The sequence below is a fragment of the Anabas testudineus genome, chromosome 7 (genome assembly GCF_900324465.2).
Source record: "Anabas testudineus chromosome 7, fAnaTes1.2, whole genome shotgun sequence".
In the NCBI taxonomy this organism is placed as follows: domain Eukaryota; kingdom Metazoa; phylum Chordata; class Actinopteri; order Anabantiformes; family Anabantidae; genus Anabas; species Anabas testudineus.
This window is the reverse complement of record NC_046616.1, coordinates 20,237,487-20,255,265: the sequence shown is the minus strand read 5'-3', so window position 1 is coordinate 20,255,265 and position 17,779 is coordinate 20,237,487. Positions and strand designations below refer to the sequence as shown.

Sequence of the window (17,779 nt, the reverse complement as noted above, 5' to 3'; positions counted from 1 at the left end):
TTTAATATTTATAAAGTGGTTCACTTCTGGTTTGTTAACAGTTTATGGGCTAAAATTACAGAGTGTGAAACAATTTTTTACTTTTTCTTTTATAGAAATTTTCTCCCCAGAAAATGGCAGCTGAAGCTTTTACTGGTGTCCTGGGCAGGTTCTCCTCTTTGTGTTGTAGGCTTCCCAGACAAACAAGTGTAACCAATGCTTCCTGCCGGCAGAATTGACAGCCTAATCCTGAGTCAGGAGAGTTTTAACAGAGTTGTTGTCTCAGCTGATCTACAGCTGAGGTTGCAGCCAAAAGAGGAACCAGCACTCAAGACTCTCAGCAGCAGACACACAGAGGAAGTGAAGGTAGAAAATAGCAGAACAGAAACTGATTAGATGGTGGCTTTGGGCAAATTGAGGTAGAAGCAGCTCTCTGGGGATGACGGGAAGAAACAAAGTGACTCCTTTAAATTTGAACATAGCTGCATTAAAAAGAACTTGTGATACATTCAACTGTACATTTAACATGTCTGAACCTGTTGCTGGGGAGAGGTTTTGAATATACCCTCAACTTTTGATCTAAGTCCTGGTTGTATAACACAATATGCTTGAATGAATAATTACAGTCTTTACTAAACAAATCTATAAAAGATTCGCACAGCATCTCTGTTGTGCTGATCTCTGGGATCTGGATTCACCACTCATGGACTGATCATATGTAACAATTCTTTAGCCACCGTCCTGCTGCACCTCCCAGCTTCTACTGAGCGTCTGCTTGGTGCCTTCAGGGTCATCTGGGCTGAAATCCACTGCTAGAGAGGAACCACAGCCCCAGAGTGTGTCAAACTGTGGACTGATGGATATCTAAACTCTGAGATGACTCACTGCAAAAAATGTCTTTCTTAAAATCTGCTCTTTGCTCAGCGTGGTTCTCATTAGCAGCTCCTTCATGTGTTTATAGCTCTACACTGTTTTTGGGCCCCCTGGGGGTTCGGGTCCCTGGGCAGTTTCTTCTTCTTCGCCCAGCTGGTAACCCAGCCTTAACCAACTGCTCCAGTGGAGATTAAGCAAATCAGATTGTGGTTTTACTTCCACGTGTGTAACTGTTGGTGTGGTCAGAGCGTTTGTGCTGGGCTGCTAAAATGATTCAGCCTGGGAGCTGACCTGTTACCTCTGCTGGTCCCCATGTCACATTTCAGATGGCTGTAAGTACTGCTGCCAACAAAAACAAACAAACGCAGTCATGCTCAGGAGCTTTCATTGAAATCAGTTGTCTGGACCACATGTCTGTAACATCCCACTGAATCATCATACTTATCTCGTGCCCCTTATGGGACCAGCCCCAAGAACCAGTTTACTGAACTACTGAACTGTCCATAAACCAGCTCCACCATGTTTTTATTTGTTTGTGCTGGTACTTTAGTACTTTTACCATTTACTAGTACAAAACAATAAAACAGGACGGTCTGTTTAGCCGGGACCCGTGTCAGGGGCCCGTATCAGGGGTCCAGCACCGGTCCAGTGGTAAATGTGCAGGATCATGGGTTTCACCTCCACCCTCAGGGACCTCCACCCTCCATGAGTCTAAACGCTGCTGTCCAGTTCTCACTCCTCTGTATTATCGCCGCTGATGGAGGAGCGACGGTAACTCCCCTGTCTTGCAGCCACCCCGCTCCTCCTCCCCGCCTCCTTTCCCCTCCCTCTCCTCCACACGCGTGCATACAGGCGGACAGGCTACGCGACCCCCCCCCCCCCCCCCCCCCCACCCGCCCCCTCCCCTCCTCCATCATTTTCCCATCTCTTACTCACTCTCTTCCCTACAACAAACATGGCCGCGAAATCTGACGGTGCACCCGTTTCTCTACGAAACGAAATCCCCCCCGAGTGTCCGTCCAGGTCGGACCCGCGGCCTCCGCAGCGTCGCTCCCGCGAGCAGCGCTACTCCCTCCAGGACTGCTGCTGGACGCTCTGCGCCCTTTTGGTCTTCTTCTCGGACGGGGCCTCAGACCTGTGGCTGGCCGCGGACTACTACCTAAGGAGGGACTACTGGTGCTTTGCGCTGACTCTGGTCTTTGTGATAGTCCCGTCCGTGGTCGTGCAGGTGCTGAGTTTTCGATGGTTCGCCTACGATTTGGCTCAAACCGTGGAGAGCGGCACGGCCGCGGCCGCCGTGGTGGCGGCGTCGGGAGCGGAGGAGAGCGACTTCAGCACCAAGGACAGCGGCGAGCGGGGCGCTGGCCGCACGGCCGCGGCCGGGGTGCTGCCAGGGCCGGGCACCGGGGGTGGAGCCCGGGGCTGCTGCAGAGCCTTCATGTGGCTCTTCCAGGCCTTAATTCACATCTTTCAGCTGGCACAGGTCTGGAGGTGAGTCTGAACCCTCATAACGTGATCTGAGAGAGGGGTGAAACTGTACATTGTGCCGATCTGCCTTTGAGTGTGTGTGTGTGTGTGTGTGTGTGTGTGTGTGTGTGTGTGTGTGTGTGTGTGTGCGCTTCATTCAAAGCCCAGCGTCGCTCCCTGTAGCTAAACGCTTATGAACCGCAAACAGTCAGTCAGCCCAAAATGCCAGAGTGTCTTTTTGTATTGTTTCTCCCTGGCTTGGAAAGAGAGACTCAGACTCCACCCACCCTCCACCCACCACCACCCCAACCCCCTGACGCGCTTTTAGGTCAATCATCTCCCGGGAAAATCATCAACTCATCCACACGAATCGCCTTATATACAAAACTAAATCCCCTTTTTCTTCTGTGACCTGGGTGAGAAGCATCCTGACAGGCGACTAGTGGTAACTGTCATGAGAGTGTCTTCCCCTGTGCACTGATCCTGTATGTGTGTGTATCCGCTGCATTGTTCTGTTTAGTGCCTTTTCACTTGCAGCTCCGGGGGCTCCTGCTGTTATATTTGGTAAAACCCATATTCTCAAATCTCACCACAGTCTCAAGCCTGCTTCTCTCAGCTGAGCGCAAACATGTTTAATTACCAGCCATGCTCTGAGACTACAAACAAACCAGTGTACTCGCTGGCATTCCTCTCACATGGATGGTAGTAGGTCTGTAGGTCAGCTACTCAGCCGGTGATGGTGAGGCACTACTCAAGCTTCAAGTGCTCTGATAGGTTTTGACAGGCTTGAACTGCTGCCAGCCGGCAGGAGGCATTCAGCTGAACTGTGGTGGGAGGAGGGTTAGACAAAACGTGATCACATTCAAAGACAAGTTGTATTTAATAGACACACTGGGTTGTTATAAAAAGGGCAACTCATGTGTAGTGATGACTTCAAATGCAAATCAATTGATGATTTATGTGTAGGCCTACTAGATCCATCTGTCTGTCCTTCTTTGTGGTCTCTCTCTCTTCCTGCCTCTTTAGACAGCCCTATGGGTAATATATATTGATTCCTTATTTCCTCCCGGAGACTTCAATGTCTGTGTGAGCGTGTCCAGGAGCACATTAAAACATTGTGGCAGCACAGAATTACGGGTAATGCCATTAAAGCTGTTGTGTGCGCTCTGTTCATCGCTGCTGCTGCTCTCAGACCAGTGTGTCTGCACATTAAGAGGATTACCGCTGTGTGTTTTACCCTCAGCTGTTAACGCAGGAATGATCCGTTACTGATACACAGCTAGTCAGGTGAACCAGGATCAATGTGGGCCGGCTACCAGAATTAAATGTCAGCGCACGTGAGATGTGATATGGGCCTGTGTTGCAGACTGTGAGATGAAATGGTGCGTGTGTGTGTGTGTGTGTGTGTGTCGTCCTGTGTAGTTGAGTCTTTGACCCTCATTACTGCACGTATGCTCTATTTTCTCAGTGTGTTACATCCCAAGGCTCGTTTTTGTAGCAGGAACCAGAACAAAAAAGGGTTACACAAACTCCCTTGTGGTTCAGTGGGCTTGTTGACATAGGACTCCTCTGACCCTTCTCCCCGAGGCAATTACCGAGACACTTATAGCTTCAGTCCTCCGTGACAACCACCAGTCCACGGCCTGGCGTAATGATACAGATAATGATTTATGCATTGCATATTTGCACAGCTTGAGTAGATGTCACATGTCAACACATTTGTACACGTGTGTGTTTGCACAGCACACATCTGTGGATACAAAATGATGCGTGTGATTTATTCAAGGTCACGATAGAACAAGTTGAGATGGGGGTGGAACTACATGTCAGCAAAGCTCAGGAGTTCAACAAGGGATTTACAGAAAGCTCTTTTCCCTCTTAACCTTCAATCTACTGTAAAGACTGGATTGAAAGCATTTATTTGGATTTCCTTTCTCTCCGCAACCCCTCAAATTTAGATTTTTCTGCAGCCCTCTGACTTATTTCATTTGAAGAGAGATTTCAGACAAGCTTGACATTCTCTTGACGGCTGTACTAAAATTAAAACCACAGAGCTGCTTAGTTCAGTTTGAGTCTAAATCTAAATCTCAGAAGAGTAAAGCAACCAGCTTTTTGGCGAGAACTACTGACAGCTCCCAGAGTTTGGAATAAAGAGTTATGACTTCTGAGGGTTGGCGTTTGATGTCCAAAAAGTTCTCTAAACTGCAGTACTAAAGCCAACAAAATATGTTCAGTTTCTCTGTCTCCTCTTAACTACATGCTCTGCTGAACAGCGCTGAACTGCATCTACCTCTGTTGCACAGGTATGTCCACGCCTTGTATTTGGGCGTGCAGAGCCGCTGGCACAGGGACCCTAAGCGCCGCCACTACTACTGGCGCATGATGTTCGAGAGCGCCGATATCAGCATGCTGCGTCTGCTCGAGTCCTTCCTGAAGAGCGCCCCTCAGCTTGTGCTGCAGCTCTGCATCATGATCCAGGCCAGTCAGGTGCTGCCCCTTCAGGGTGAGTGTCCCGAAATGAGCAATCAGCACAGCTGTCACCAACATGTCAAAAAATATATATCGAGGCATCAATCAATCATGTGTCTGCAGCCCACGCTGAGCATCATGAGTCACTTGTGCTCACCTCAGTCAGGCTCCCACCAGGCAGGTCCTTGTGTATTCTTACTGTGCTAAATGAGAGTGAAACAGTAACCCTGAAGCCATTTCCATCTCATCTAACTTCGCTTTCTGAATTCCTCTTTTCTGTGTCTCCCTCACTGTCTCCTCAGGGCTTTCAGCTTCTGCTTCACTGATATCCCTCGCTTGGATGATCTCCTCCTATCAGAAAGTCCTGAGGGACTCCAGGGATGATAAGCTACCCATGACCTACAAGGCTGTCATAGTTCAGATTCTGTGGCACCTGTTCACGATCGGGGCCCGCGCTCTCGCCTTTGCCCTGTTCGCCTCCGTGTTCCAGCTTTACTTCGGCATTTTCATCGTGGCCCACTGGTGCATCATGACCTTTTGGATAATTCAAGGCGAAACAGACTTCTGCATGTCCAAATGGGAAGAAATCATCTACAACATGATGGTGGGCATTGTGTATGTTTTCTGCTGGTTCAGTGTGAGAGAGGGGCGCACGCGTTGCAGGATGCTCATCTACAGTCTCACTGTGTTTGCTGAGAACGTGGCCCTCACCACTGTCTGGTACTTGTACCGTGGCCCCCGTACCTCAGACTTCTACGCCGTCATCATGGTGTGCGTGGTGGCCAGCAGCTACGCTTTGGGTACCTTCTTCATGTTTGTGTACTACTGTCTCCTGCACCCTGATGGTCCAGTCTCAGGGTGGGGCTACATAGTGGAGAAAGAGGTGCCTGTGGAGTCGCTGGCCTCACCTGCTTCCAGCCTTCCTCCTGATCTAGTGAGCAGTCCCCCCAGGACCCTTCAGAGAACTAAAGGGTCAGAAAGAGAGCATGGGCCTGGGGTAGATGGAGACGTGTTTCAGGTTCGACCACCTCGGGGTGCTCAGGCCCCGGTGCACCATCTCACACCCAGGACAGAGGGGCCCGTCATCCGAATAGACTTGCCCAGGAAACAGTATCCTGCCTGGGATGCTCACTACATTGACCGCCGGCTGCGCAAAACCATCCTGGTGCTCGAAAGCGCAGCCCCGGTCACGCCAAGAATTCAGTACCGCTGTCTGGGCACACCCAAAGAAGTGATGGAGTACGAGACCACCGTGTGATGTGCTGAGGGTGCCGTGACTCAGCTCAATGCCGCGCGGACGTCCTGCCTTAAAGGAAGTGGCAGAAGGGCGACTCCCACTGAACAATCTGTTTCAGCTCCTACTTGATTTCTCTCTACACTGTCCCGCAGTAGAGACAAGCAGGCAAAGAAAGAGACGGAGCGTGGCATCTTTATTTTTTAGCAAAGACAAACTCCTGTGATGTGGTCTGATGATATTTTGGTTTCTGTATCATTTGTCAGGTCAAGATGTGGTACAGCGGGAGGTTGAGATTAGCAACACAACTTGCTGTCCAGCGAACTTAGTGAAGAGCACAGGCAGGTGGAGAAGTGGAGCTGTACGAGGATCAATCAGAGGCACAGAGTCCTCCTCAGTGAAGGTGCTTCAGCACATCTTCTCAAGGAGACTTCAACATGTATGATTTTTTATGGCAGCTAGAACTCAAGCATCCATCAACAAGATGTAAAATAAAGTCAGTGGGAAGGGCATTTAAAGATGGTAAACCTACACTGTCATCCTAAACACAGTCTACAGCACAGGTACCGGTGATTCTTATTTCCATAGCTTTTCACTCATGTTGAAGGGGTCTCTGGGAACGCTGCTTCAAATCGGAGGGGCAGTTTGAAAAGCAACATTTCAGTTGAATGTAAAAACTGTGGAATATGTGATTATTTGTGACGAGGCTTCAAGCATCAGCAACATTCCTGTGATACTATCTTTGTTTTTTTAAGTAAGCTAGAACAAATTAAAAAAGAGAGAGATTTGTGTGTGTTTACAATCTGTTGTTTTTGGGACATGAATTCACTATTATTCTAATAAAACACACCTTCACCCTCCAGAACGTGTATGTACTCAACAATAGCTTTGTTATGATTTCCATTATATTTGCAGGATGTTTTTTTTTTTTTTTTTAGGACTCTTAACAGCTGTATTTTCATATTGCACCCATCTCACACAACAATGGCAACACCACAGACATTTCCATGTAAATTGAACTGTACAATGAAGACATGTTACAGAGGGGGCAGCACTGGCTGTAATGTTAAACATTGACTTCTAGTTTTTTTGTCTGAAAACTGTAGAAAAGAAGTGTTGCAGGCTCCAGATTCCTGAACAGAATAGAGTTGATATTAATGATGGTGCAGGTATGTGGTGCTTTTGGTAACACTTTCTTTTACAGGTCTGTTATCTTCTTATGATTTCCTTAAACGTTTCTAAGAAGTAACAAACAATTTGGTGCAAATGTTTGGAAAGATATAAGAACATTTGACAGAACACGGCTAAGTTAGATTAGGAATTTCTGAAAAATAATTTCTTCACTTAAACCCAGGAAAAGGTGAATTAATCATTCACAGTTGAACATATCTGCAATGTTCAGCTGACCTGCTATAAAATGAAGTGTTACCATATGTTGTTTCATCAGGGTTGTTTTTTATAGAATAGTCAAAGAGGGAAACATGCGCGTGTGCTTCTGTGTGGATGTGTGTGTGTGTGTGTGTGTGTGTGTGTGTGCTCACATACCAGAATGTGTATGGGTGTAGGAGGAGGGAGTTCTGTCATGTGCATTTAAACTGTGTCACTGAGAAATGTTTTGTTGTAGACTCTGTCCGTTCAGCTCATTTCTGCCCTGAGGACGCTGAGATAAAAAAACGACAAGCTCAAAGAGCACCTTTACCACCCCTGTTGCACAAACAAAGCCATGTTTATGGTGCTAGACGTTTGAGTCCATCATCTAACAACCACACCATAACATCAGCTTGTTGTGGTAGGAGTTGGACGGGGCTGTACCTCAAACACAGACAGGAAGCTAGAATCAAAAAGCCTTAAACTGGTCATGCCAGACTGTTGCTGTTCAGAGCGAGAGAAGAAACACTATGGAACAATAAAAAGAAGGTGAAGATAATTTCATTATGTTGTTGTTGCTATAATAAAGAGCAGTGTGTTGACCTGATTTTTGCTGTGTGTGTCTTTTTACACTGTAAAACACACAGACACTGAGAGACAATGTGACATAGAACACCCCAGTGAAGCATGTGAACATTTAACAACAATTATGATAAACACACCCCTTCAAATGTATTGGAACAGTGAGGTCTTTATTTACTGAAGCTCCTTTATCTTTACTGTAGACTGAAAAAACTTCATCCGAAGATGAATATGAGACAAAAGATCAACAATTAGCTTTGATTTCCAGGTGTTTCTGGAACTGATACACAATTTAGAGGACTTCAAGCTTTGTTTGAACCTGTCTATTTTTCATGTGAGCATTGGAAAATGTAGACTTAAAAATAGATTAATATTTAGATGCAAATCTTTTGGTGCTATAACTGAATGTAGTCTATGACTCATTGACATCATGAAATGTTTGCATTCTTCTTTTGTGATGCTTTCACTGCAGCCTCTTTCAGTTGTTCTTTGTTTTGGTTGGTTACTCCCTTCAGTCTGCTCTTTACCAGGTAAAATAATGTATAGAGTTTAAGTCTGGAGACTGACGTGTCTAGTATCATGTTGTTTACACTCCTGAACTATAAATGCAGTCTGAACAGGCAAAACCCAAATCTGAAACTGAGTGTAGACATTGAGTGCTATTCATTGTTTGAATAACCTCAATAATCTCAATCTCAATGTAATAGGACACAGCTGGACGATAACACACGTCAGTCACATGTTCCAATACATTTGCTCACATGAAAAATGGATGGATTCAAACAAACTCTGCTATCTTCTAGGTTGTTTATTGTGTATAAGTTGAAATAAAAAAAAATGTCCTCGCTGTTACAATTCTTTTGGCGTGTATAGGTCATAAAACAAAGTACTGGACCAATGAAACTATTGACCTGATCATGGTGCAAAACTAAATATAGTTTATCCAGATAGGAATGTAAATGCCTGAAGCAATTTCCATGTCACCACATCAACACAATAGTAGTTATTTTGATCAAAAAAACAACAAAAACAAATATTACCCTCTTGGTGTCACTGAAGGAAACAGGAAGACGGCTACTCTCTTTGGATTCATGAATGTTTGTACTGAAATTGTAACAATGCATTCAGCGGGATGCTGAAATACTGTTCACTGGATAAATCGAACTTTGACCTGCTTGTAACACTAGATAAGCAGACTAAAGTCTGGATTCATCCTTTGGACACAGCTTCACACATCGGTTTTCATGGCAATTCATCAATATTTGTATAAATATTTATTTAAAACAAAACTCTCAATCTCAAGGTGGGTTTAGAGGAAAATAAAGGAGATCATCAAAGTCTGTAGGGGACTTTGCATTGCCACCACACTGCTAGCATGGCTAAATAAAACAAAACACACAAAACTGAACCCTGTTTTTCTAAACTTTCTAGAAGTTAACTTAACTGAATTGTTTGGTTACATTTTGTGTACAATCAATTTTATGTGTCCATTTATTCAACAGACACAATGGCAGAAAGAACTGTAATGAGTCAGAGTTAGTGTAAACGATTAAGTAGGCCCATACAAATATAGTAAAATTCACCAACATGTCATGTCACAACATATTATGGTATAGTTGAATTTATTTAGTTAGTTTCATTTAGATAGATAGATAGATAGATAGATAGATAGATAGATAGATAGATAGATAGACAGACAGACACTGTAAAGGAAGGGAGGACCAGGATTTTCATCTATTCCATCGATCACTTCCACCCAGGAGATGGAAAAGCTTTCACACTTCAGTTTCTATCTAACAGAAACACTCACTCAAGCTTCATGTTTACAGATCAATGTGAGCAAATATCCCAACATTCAAATTTTCCCTTCTCTTTTCTGTTTATGTCTCATTAAACTTATTTCCTTAAAAGCAATCTTAAACATATACTGTCTAAAAATGATGTAATATTCTTCTACCGAATGAGTGCCCTGTACAAAACAACCTTCTATACAGCATTACTTGTAGTTTGAGGGACAATTTAAACCTTGAGTACAGATTAATCCCTCTTATGGATAATCAGCTTTTAGACATTGATTTAAAAATACTTGGAAATAAAAAATACTTGACATTTATATTCCTGGGGTGTATAACTAGGTTTAGGCGTAGGAACTGAAGCTGCATTATGTGGATTTTCATAATCATAAATTAATTCATTAGATTTCTCTTATTGATTCAGGGTATTTCCTTTGTTTCCAGGGCACCGCCCACTATTTCCATCCACCCAATCAACTACGAGCAATAAGAATATTTTTGTATGATTTAAATTCCATCCAATCCCCTTCGAGTATTTCCACGCTCTCGGGCGCATAATCACTTCCACGTCCAATCATGGTGAAGAGGGGCGGGGCCCGTGCTGTGGTACCGGTCACCGGGAGTCGTAGCGTCGAACAGACTCGTTTCAAACTAGAATGGCGACGGCTGTGTGCGGGCCGCAGTCCGCCGGCGGTCACAGCAAACCGGCAAAGACGCACCGAGAGCAGCGGAGGAAAGTCAAGGACTCGAAAAGGAGACAGGCGGCTCTGCTGTTCCTCAACAATATCTCTCTTGACGGGCGGCCTCACTCTCATCTTCACGATGGAAATACCCACCAGAAAACCGCCGAGGAGCACCGGCTCAGGGGCAGAGACGGCGGCGCGACGGTCGAGCCACAGCCGGTGACCGGCCAAGTGCCGGTGGCCCCGCTGACAGAACCCGCCGCGGCCGGCTGTGGCTCGTCCTCCAGTTTTCCAGGGCTGCTCAGTCCCACTCGGCCTTCTTTGGTAATGTCTCCAGGATCTGCCGGGGCAAGTGCTGTGGGTGCCAACGAGGTATTTTTGGAGGGTGGAAGTGCGGCCGAGACGTTAACTCCGGACACCCCTCTGTCTCCGGTGCCCACCGGTCACCTGCCGTGCTCCCGTGTCAGGTCGACGCCCGCCGCCCTGAGCCCGGCCCCGGCCGGGAACCCCGTGGATTCACGGCAGAGGTGAGCGTGTTCGTTTTCGGTGTCTCACCCTGGGCCTTTAAACCGGCTGCTGACTTCCGCATCGAGTGAAAGCAGCAGGTATCACAGGAATTCACTGTGACTGTCATGAAGCAGTGTTCCAGTCCTTTCTGTGGTGTACACACATTTAACCTTCACACAGGCTGTGTAATGTTATGGATGTTGTACATTTAACTCAGAGTTACAGTGTAATAGTTTGTCTTCTGTTCAATAATCCTCCACTGTGTCCTGGATATAAATCACAGTCAGCTTCCTGCTTTACTATTTGTAACAGTCACCAGATTTAATGGTATCAGGTGCTGTTTGGATAAAAGACCTAATAAATCTTAGCTGTCCTGCATCAGGAGAGTTGGTTTTACCCTCTAGTCTGACCTAACTAAACCTGCATACACTGATCAACCTTATCATGTGAAGGTCCTTTGTTTGGTTGGTGCCAGACTCAATGAAGAGGTCTTTGTGTCTTCTTTGCTCTCTGCTCAGGTTGAGGAATGTCTCCGGTTCTCCTGGACCCAAGGTGCCAAAGAAAGTCCACTTTATCAAGAGCATGAGGCAGTATGATACCAGAGGATGTAGGTGAGTCTCCAAAAGGCATTTACATACATAAATACAGTGCATCAACAACTTCACTATATTTCCTGTTAGAGCAATGCAAGAGAAAAGATGGCTGTTTTATTTTGCAGCCTGAAACAGGCATTTACAAGCAGTGTTGTACTCGTCCTAATAGTGTAGTAATAAGCTGCTTAACTCTGGCACATAGACTTAGGTCCGCAGAAGCCTAACAGTGGTACAGCTGCTGAGTGGTGATTGCTACAGTGAATTTAATCACCCTTGGAAGCTCAGCAAAAGCAGTGTGGAAATGTAACACCATATTGCATCAACACTGAGATAACCCCAATGCAAAACAGGACTGAAATATCACACTGTAGGCTGTTTGTTGACCTAGTTGACCAGTGTTAGAAAACAACGCTGAGGTCATGTGTTCGACAGGATTTAATGTTATGAAAAGTACTAAACTATGACTGTAAGCTCGGACTAAACATCTCACATAGTTGTTTCTTTTTTTTTTTTCCTGCAATCCATGGGCTGTTGAATTCCATTTTAAAATGTAATTTCTTGACAACATTTCATTGTTTAAGACAACTTCATATTCATTACCCATCCACATTCAGATACATCATGTGTTTTCTGCTGGTGTGTGTGCAGAGAGTGATGTAGCAATCCTAAACCCCCCCTCCCCCCAGGTCTGTTTCTCTTTCTGTTTGAGGCAGTCACACATTGTGTGGTAGGTTATATAACTAAGCTAATTAAGCACCAGGAGATTCTGTGTTGCGATATTGCCCGCTGTGAGAGATGTGATATCTGTCCCTCAAGGTCTGACCTGGGTGTTGAGCTGCTCCGGCACAGACTGCAGACTGTATGTTATTGATTGGTGTTTTGTGAGTAGATAAAATTCCTAGTGTTTGTGAAGTTTTCTTAGTTCCAAAATGCACAGCTTGATTCAATGGTTGTCGTGTTATTAAGTAGACTATGCGGCAAGTGTTTTGTCTAAACAAGTGTCCTAGTTGAAGTGTAATGTGCTTGTTGGTGACTTGTTGTAGGTTTTATCTAGTCCGGTTCTTAGCACCACTCTGTGTCTCTCATGAATTGTCAGACTGGTTGGCTCTGCTTACTTCGGAAATACACGAGCGGCACAAACTGGAACTGATGCAGATTTCCCTTCTGCTTTAAGCTTTAGATTAATGTTGATAGAGTAGCTGTTTAACTTTGATACTGATCAACACAGAAGAGACTCTGTGATGGAGTTTGCGGTCACTGCAGCTCCAGCACTGACGACTGTTGTGCGTACAGTAGCTGCCGAGTAACAGTGGCTGTCATAGTTGTTTGTAGACTGACACACCATCTGTTTTGTCTGCCTGTACTTCCTGTGTCCTGCAGGATCATGCTGATTTGTGCCAAGCGGTCGCTATATGCTGCTTTCTCAGTGCTGCCCTATGGAGAGAGTGCTCACATCAGGTACAAAGAAAGCACCACCCCATGCAGAGAGCATCCATCCTTTGCTTTTATGTTTTCATCATCCTCCATATCATTGTCAGAAAAGAGCAGTGTGTGTATCATGTGGTAAAAATAACGTGTATGTGACTTCTTCTGAACAGTGACCCTAAGCTGGAGGCTCAGAGACAAAGACTTTCCTCTGTGGTGGCTGCTGACCTGCTTCCTTCCCTGGAAGGTGTGGAGCTAGGCGCCTATGGCAAGGTCAGTGTACATCTATTAATTCCCTTTTGTGATGAGAAACAGAAAACGCAGAAATACACGCGTCACTTACATAAATGAGCTTGATTCAAAGCTCTCTCTCTTTTTTTTTTTTTAATAACTGTTGGTTTATCCTCCTCAGACGGTGTCATACGCTCAGTTCCTTTATCCAACCAATGCTTTGGTGAGGCAGAAGAGCGGTGGGGTACCAGAAACCTGCACAGCTCAGACCCCTCAGTCAGGTCTCCGTGGCAACGGGCAGAAGAGCTTCACCCCTGCTCGTCTGACCAACAATGTGGCACAGGACCCTTGTACGACTCTAATTACATCTTACAGACACACACATGTTTCTCCTCTCTGTAACTGACCTCAGAGGTGAATACACTTCCTCTTATTATAATTTTGTTTGTGTTTCAGATACGGAAGAGGTGGCAGAGTATGACCCGAACCTGCTCAGTGACCCTCAGTGGCCATGTGGGAGACACAAGAGAGTTCTGATATTTGCCTCATATGTGGTGAGGACTTATTTTGTGTGTGTTTACATGCACTCATGTAACGGGGCTTGTAGCCCGTTTTTGCAGTAAGCGAAATTTTTAAGTGTCATGTAAGCATAAGAGGTTAGATATTAGAAAAAGTGAAAGTGATGAAAATTTAATTTAATTCAAAGTACAGAATACAGGTTTGCACATTTTTAAAGAACCTGCCAGGGTCCTGTGGATTTTCTGCCCTCTCTTCATGTAATCCCAGACTGACTCTGTGATGTTGAGATCAGGGCTCTGTGGGGACCATAACATCTGTTGCAGTACTCCTTGCTCTTTTTTGGAGCAGTCTGATCTGATGAGTTTTGCATGATGAATAATCCAAAATGCTTAAAGTGTTTGCACAGCACAGTATTTTTCTACCTAAAAACAGATTTTTCTGCTTTGTACCATAAAACTAACAAGATTTCTACAGTACGTGACTTTTACAACTATACTGGCATGAAAAAGACAAGCAAGTAACATCAAGGTTGTATCAAAGTGTCAAAAACTGCTAAGACAGCATATGTCCAGGTGTTGAACTATCTTAAAGCTCAGAGTTCAGAGTCTTGCATAGTCATTTCATCTTCAGTGTTTTCTTTTGAGGTTTGTCTGTAGAATTGGAGTAGTTCTAAACCAGCGCCCAGTCGTGATAGAGTAAAATACATCCATTATGTGAAGTTGATTTTATTGCTGGTCAGCAGACCCCATCATAAGACTGTGAACTGCAGCATAAGTGTGTTTGAAACACGCCTCACAGACAGTTTATAGGCATAACTGTGAAGCTCTATTGTTGTAATTCATACTGTTTTTTAATTGTTTTGTCTTTGCAGACGACTGTTATTGAGTATGTCAAACCATCTGACTTGAAGAAGGACATGAACGAGACTTTCAAAGAGAAGTTTCCTCACATCAAGCTGACACTAAGCAAGATAAGAAGGTTCAAATTGACCTTTTTTGTGCTTCCTCACGTTTCTTAGTGGTTTCTAAGTCTGGTTCAGGAGTCAAGCGGTGCATTCTACCACAGAAAACAGTGCCACGATTGGTAAATGTGTTTTCTCTGCTCCTGTCCACTAGCCTGAAGCGGGAGATGAGGGCCGTGAGCGAGGAGTGTGGTCTACAGCCAGTCACTATATCAATGGCCTTTGTTTACTTTGAGAAGCTGGTGCTGCAGGGTCGCCTCAACAAGCAGAACAGGAAGCTTGTGGCAGCGGCTTGTGTACTTCTGGCTGCAAAGATCAGCAGTGATCTGCGGAAGCCAGAAGTCAAACAGCTTATTGATGTAAGTAGATTTTCCACACACACAGATCTCATTGTTGAAGAGAGTAATAACACAAAACAGGACATGTTGACTGATTAGCTCTCACCCTCTAAATGCTAACAAGAGAAGTGTAGACAAAGTAGCAAAACCTGTACACACGTAGGAGCCAGCTCAGTGTTGTCATCAACACCCCACCACTGCAGCACACACACACACACACACCCATAATTTGTAGCTACACACCGAGTTTGTGTACTTTGTCTCGTTTTCCTACTCGAGCTCATGCAGCCTCCCATCTGCTGTCAATAAAACACAAACACGCCTCCCCACCTGCTCATTTGAACAGCAGCATTTCTGATGTTTCTTAAGAGGCTGTTTCTCTTTTACATAAAGAAACGCTCATAACAAAACAAAAAAACCAGTAGACATTTTTTATGTGATTTCAGTTTAACTTTACTGAAGGCATTGGTCAATAATTGGCAATTGGATTTCATTCTACTCAAGGTCAGAGTTGTTTTCAGTAGGACACAGTGACATGACTGAAGGGTTGGAACCATGTAGTGACAAACCACGTCGACTTCACAACAAAAGCCACACCTCATGTTGTTAGCTGAATGCTTTAAATTTGAGCTAGCAGCACTAGAACATATCCATGTTGCATTACCTGTTTAATATGACTGCTGCAGAAACAGTGAAACACTGATCTTTTGTAGCAAATGGTTATAGAGTTAGATTTATCAGAGCAGCAATGATAAAGTGAATCCCTCTTAATAAACATGTACATAAACATTAAATCTAAACAACACTAAATATCACCTTATGGGGAGGTGGAGCCAGTCATTGTGAAGCAAACTGCTAGTGTCAATCAGCTGAGTGTTGGCCTACAAAAACTGCAATCTGCAATTATATCATCAACGAAATCCTCATCACCAATAACAAAAAACAACATAGCTTGAGCATTAAAACGCCACGACGACAAAGGAAACATAACCGTCGGTATCAACCACTTCACTTTGGCTCTGACCACATCGTAACACACATTCTTTTTAACCCATCTTCTCTTTTTCTCCCCGTGGACGAGCAGAAGCTGGAGGAGCGTTTCCGTATCAACAGACGGGAGTTGATTCCTCTGGAGTTCCAGGTGCTGGTTGCCTTGGAGATGGGACTTTATCTCCCTGAGAGCATGGTCATGCCGCACTACCGCAGACTGGTGCAGCAGGGTTAGAGTAGACACGGTGATGTCTGACTCTCTGCTGGTTTCAGCAGTTACACCAGCAATTTGTGTGTGTGTGCAGTAAAGCTGTGTGAGTGTGTGAGTATGTGAGTGTGTGAGTGTGTATTGACCAGTTTATAAGCTGTCCTGTTGGAGAAACAAATAATCCTGGTACTATTTATTTCCTGTCAGTCATCAGAGTCACTTGCTCAATGTACAGAATAACTAGTTTACACTTGCAAACGTTTCAGCCTTGGTGGCACCTGTGTCTGTCTGAATGTCTTTTTTAATACGTGTGATGTTGATCCAGTCATGAGCTCTATGTTAGAGATGTTCAATTAGCACATTAATTGTGCTTTTATTTTGAATTCTTGTGACCCGTTTTCTTGGTACATCCTAATATTCTTCACCTCTATTTAAATGAACTGTGAGATGTGATGTGGAAAACTTGCACCTTTGTCATGACTATACAGCCTGTGTAGTATTTATTACGAATGATAAAGAACCATACAGTTAATTTTGTAAAAGCCTTTAAAATCCACTGTGACATTGAAGCATTTTTAGCCATTAGACATGAAACTGTAGATGGTGCGTGAAAAACATGATTTTAATTTTGAGCCTGTTTTTAGAGAAGTGGCCTTTAATGTATCGGTACTGTATGTCCCACAGTAATCCACATTGGTGTATTTATCTGGTTCTTGAATACAATATATTGATGTGGCAGCTCTGTGTTATTGGTGAAGACACTGTGCTAATATTTATAACCACTGTGGTGTCACGTGCAAGGAAACGGGATTATGGAGACATTATTTATAGTAAATGTGTTTTTTATGTTTCATGTCATTACCCAGGGATGTGTGTTTTTGTGAAATGCACTGGAATTTATTCCTCAATAGCCTGTTTAGTTGTCATCTTTTTCATTTCTCAGGAATTTTACTTTCTCATATCTTGTGTCTAAATGGTTATTAAAATCTAACCCAAAGAGAAATTTTGACGTACAGTTGCAACAGTAGCTATCATTACTGAAATCACGTGCTCATTGTAAGTCAGTGGAAGTTAACTGACTGTAGTGTTTTGACAGAATATGAAATCAAACCGTTGGATGTATCTGTTGTTTCTACAAGTTCCAGATGGTATTAACCTGACTGCAGTAGTGTATTCTTCACATTTGTGTGCCATTAAATGTAGAAGTATGGGGGAGGAAAGTGCCTGAAACTACAGTGGCAGTGAAATGGTTAACCGTCTTATCTTAAGTGATATTTAGCATTGACATTTCATCCAGCTGATGTTGAATCTTTAAATGTTAAGGTTCTTGTCTGGGACAGATAATCACGAATGTCTTAGTCAGACACGAGATGGTGATTCAGTTTCTTGTGTGTGTCTGCAGTGGAGAAAAGTGTATCATCCAATAGATGTGTGTAACTGCAAAAATGCATCTGTATGGTTTGTGTCACACTGGTAAATATTTGTTGTTTTCATACTGTAAAATGAATGTTTTTGAAATATATTTTCAGACACTGAAGCGCCTTTGGAGTTTGTTCTTT

At 44.1% G+C, this 17,779-nt stretch overlaps 2 protein-coding genes across 2 annotated transcripts; both read left to right on the top strand.

The window, feature by feature from the left end:
- Positions 1-1,807: 1,807 nt before the first annotated feature.
- On the top strand, positions 1,808-7,471 carry zgc:198371 (XK-related protein). Its single transcript, XM_026367208.1, has 3 exons — positions 1,808-2,343; positions 4,623-4,822; positions 5,091-7,471. Exons 1-3 carry the CDS (start codon positions 1,808-1,810, stop codon positions 6,044-6,046), a joined length of 1,692 nt encoding a protein of 563 aa, XP_026222993.1. The 3' UTR covers positions 6,047-7,471.
- Positions 7,472-9,319: 1,848 nt separating this feature from the next.
- cables2a (Cdk5 and Abl enzyme substrate 2a) lies at positions 9,320-17,757 on the top strand. The gene is made up of 9 exons (XM_026367221.1): positions 9,320-10,975; positions 11,474-11,566; positions 12,929-13,006; positions 13,147-13,246; positions 13,386-13,554; positions 13,661-13,758; positions 14,595-14,701; positions 14,839-15,043; positions 16,107-17,757. Exons 1-9 carry the CDS (start codon positions 10,422-10,424, stop codon positions 16,245-16,247), a joined length of 1,545 nt encoding a protein of 514 aa, XP_026223006.1. The 5' UTR covers positions 9,320-10,421; the 3' UTR covers positions 16,248-17,757.
- The last annotated feature ends 22 nt before the right edge of the window (positions 17,758-17,779 follow it).

Bases quoted from the DNA above. Each gene is read 5' to 3' on its own strand.
- zgc:198371 (XM_026367208.1), top strand. From the start codon at position 1,808: ATGGCCGCGAAATCTGACGGTGCACCCGTTTCTCTACGAAACGAAATC. The intron at 2,344-4,622 runs GTGAGTCTGAAC...TCTGTTGCACAG, and splicing joins CAGCTGGCACAGGTCTGGAG to GTATGTCCACGCCTTGTATT. The intron at 4,823-5,090 runs GTGAGTGTCCCG...CTGTCTCCTCAG, and splicing joins TCAGGTGCTGCCCCTTCAGG to GGCTTTCAGCTTCTGCTTCA.
- cables2a (XM_026367221.1), top strand. From the start codon at position 10,422: ATGGCGACGGCTGTGTGCGGGCCGCAGTCCGCCGGCGGTCACAGCAAA. The intron at 13,007-13,146 runs GTACAAAGAAAG...TCTTCTGAACAG, and splicing joins GGAGAGAGTGCTCACATCAG to TGACCCTAAGCTGGAGGCTC. The intron at 15,044-16,106 runs GTAAGTAGATTT...GTGGACGAGCAG, and splicing joins AAGTCAAACAGCTTATTGAT to AAGCTGGAGGAGCGTTTCCG.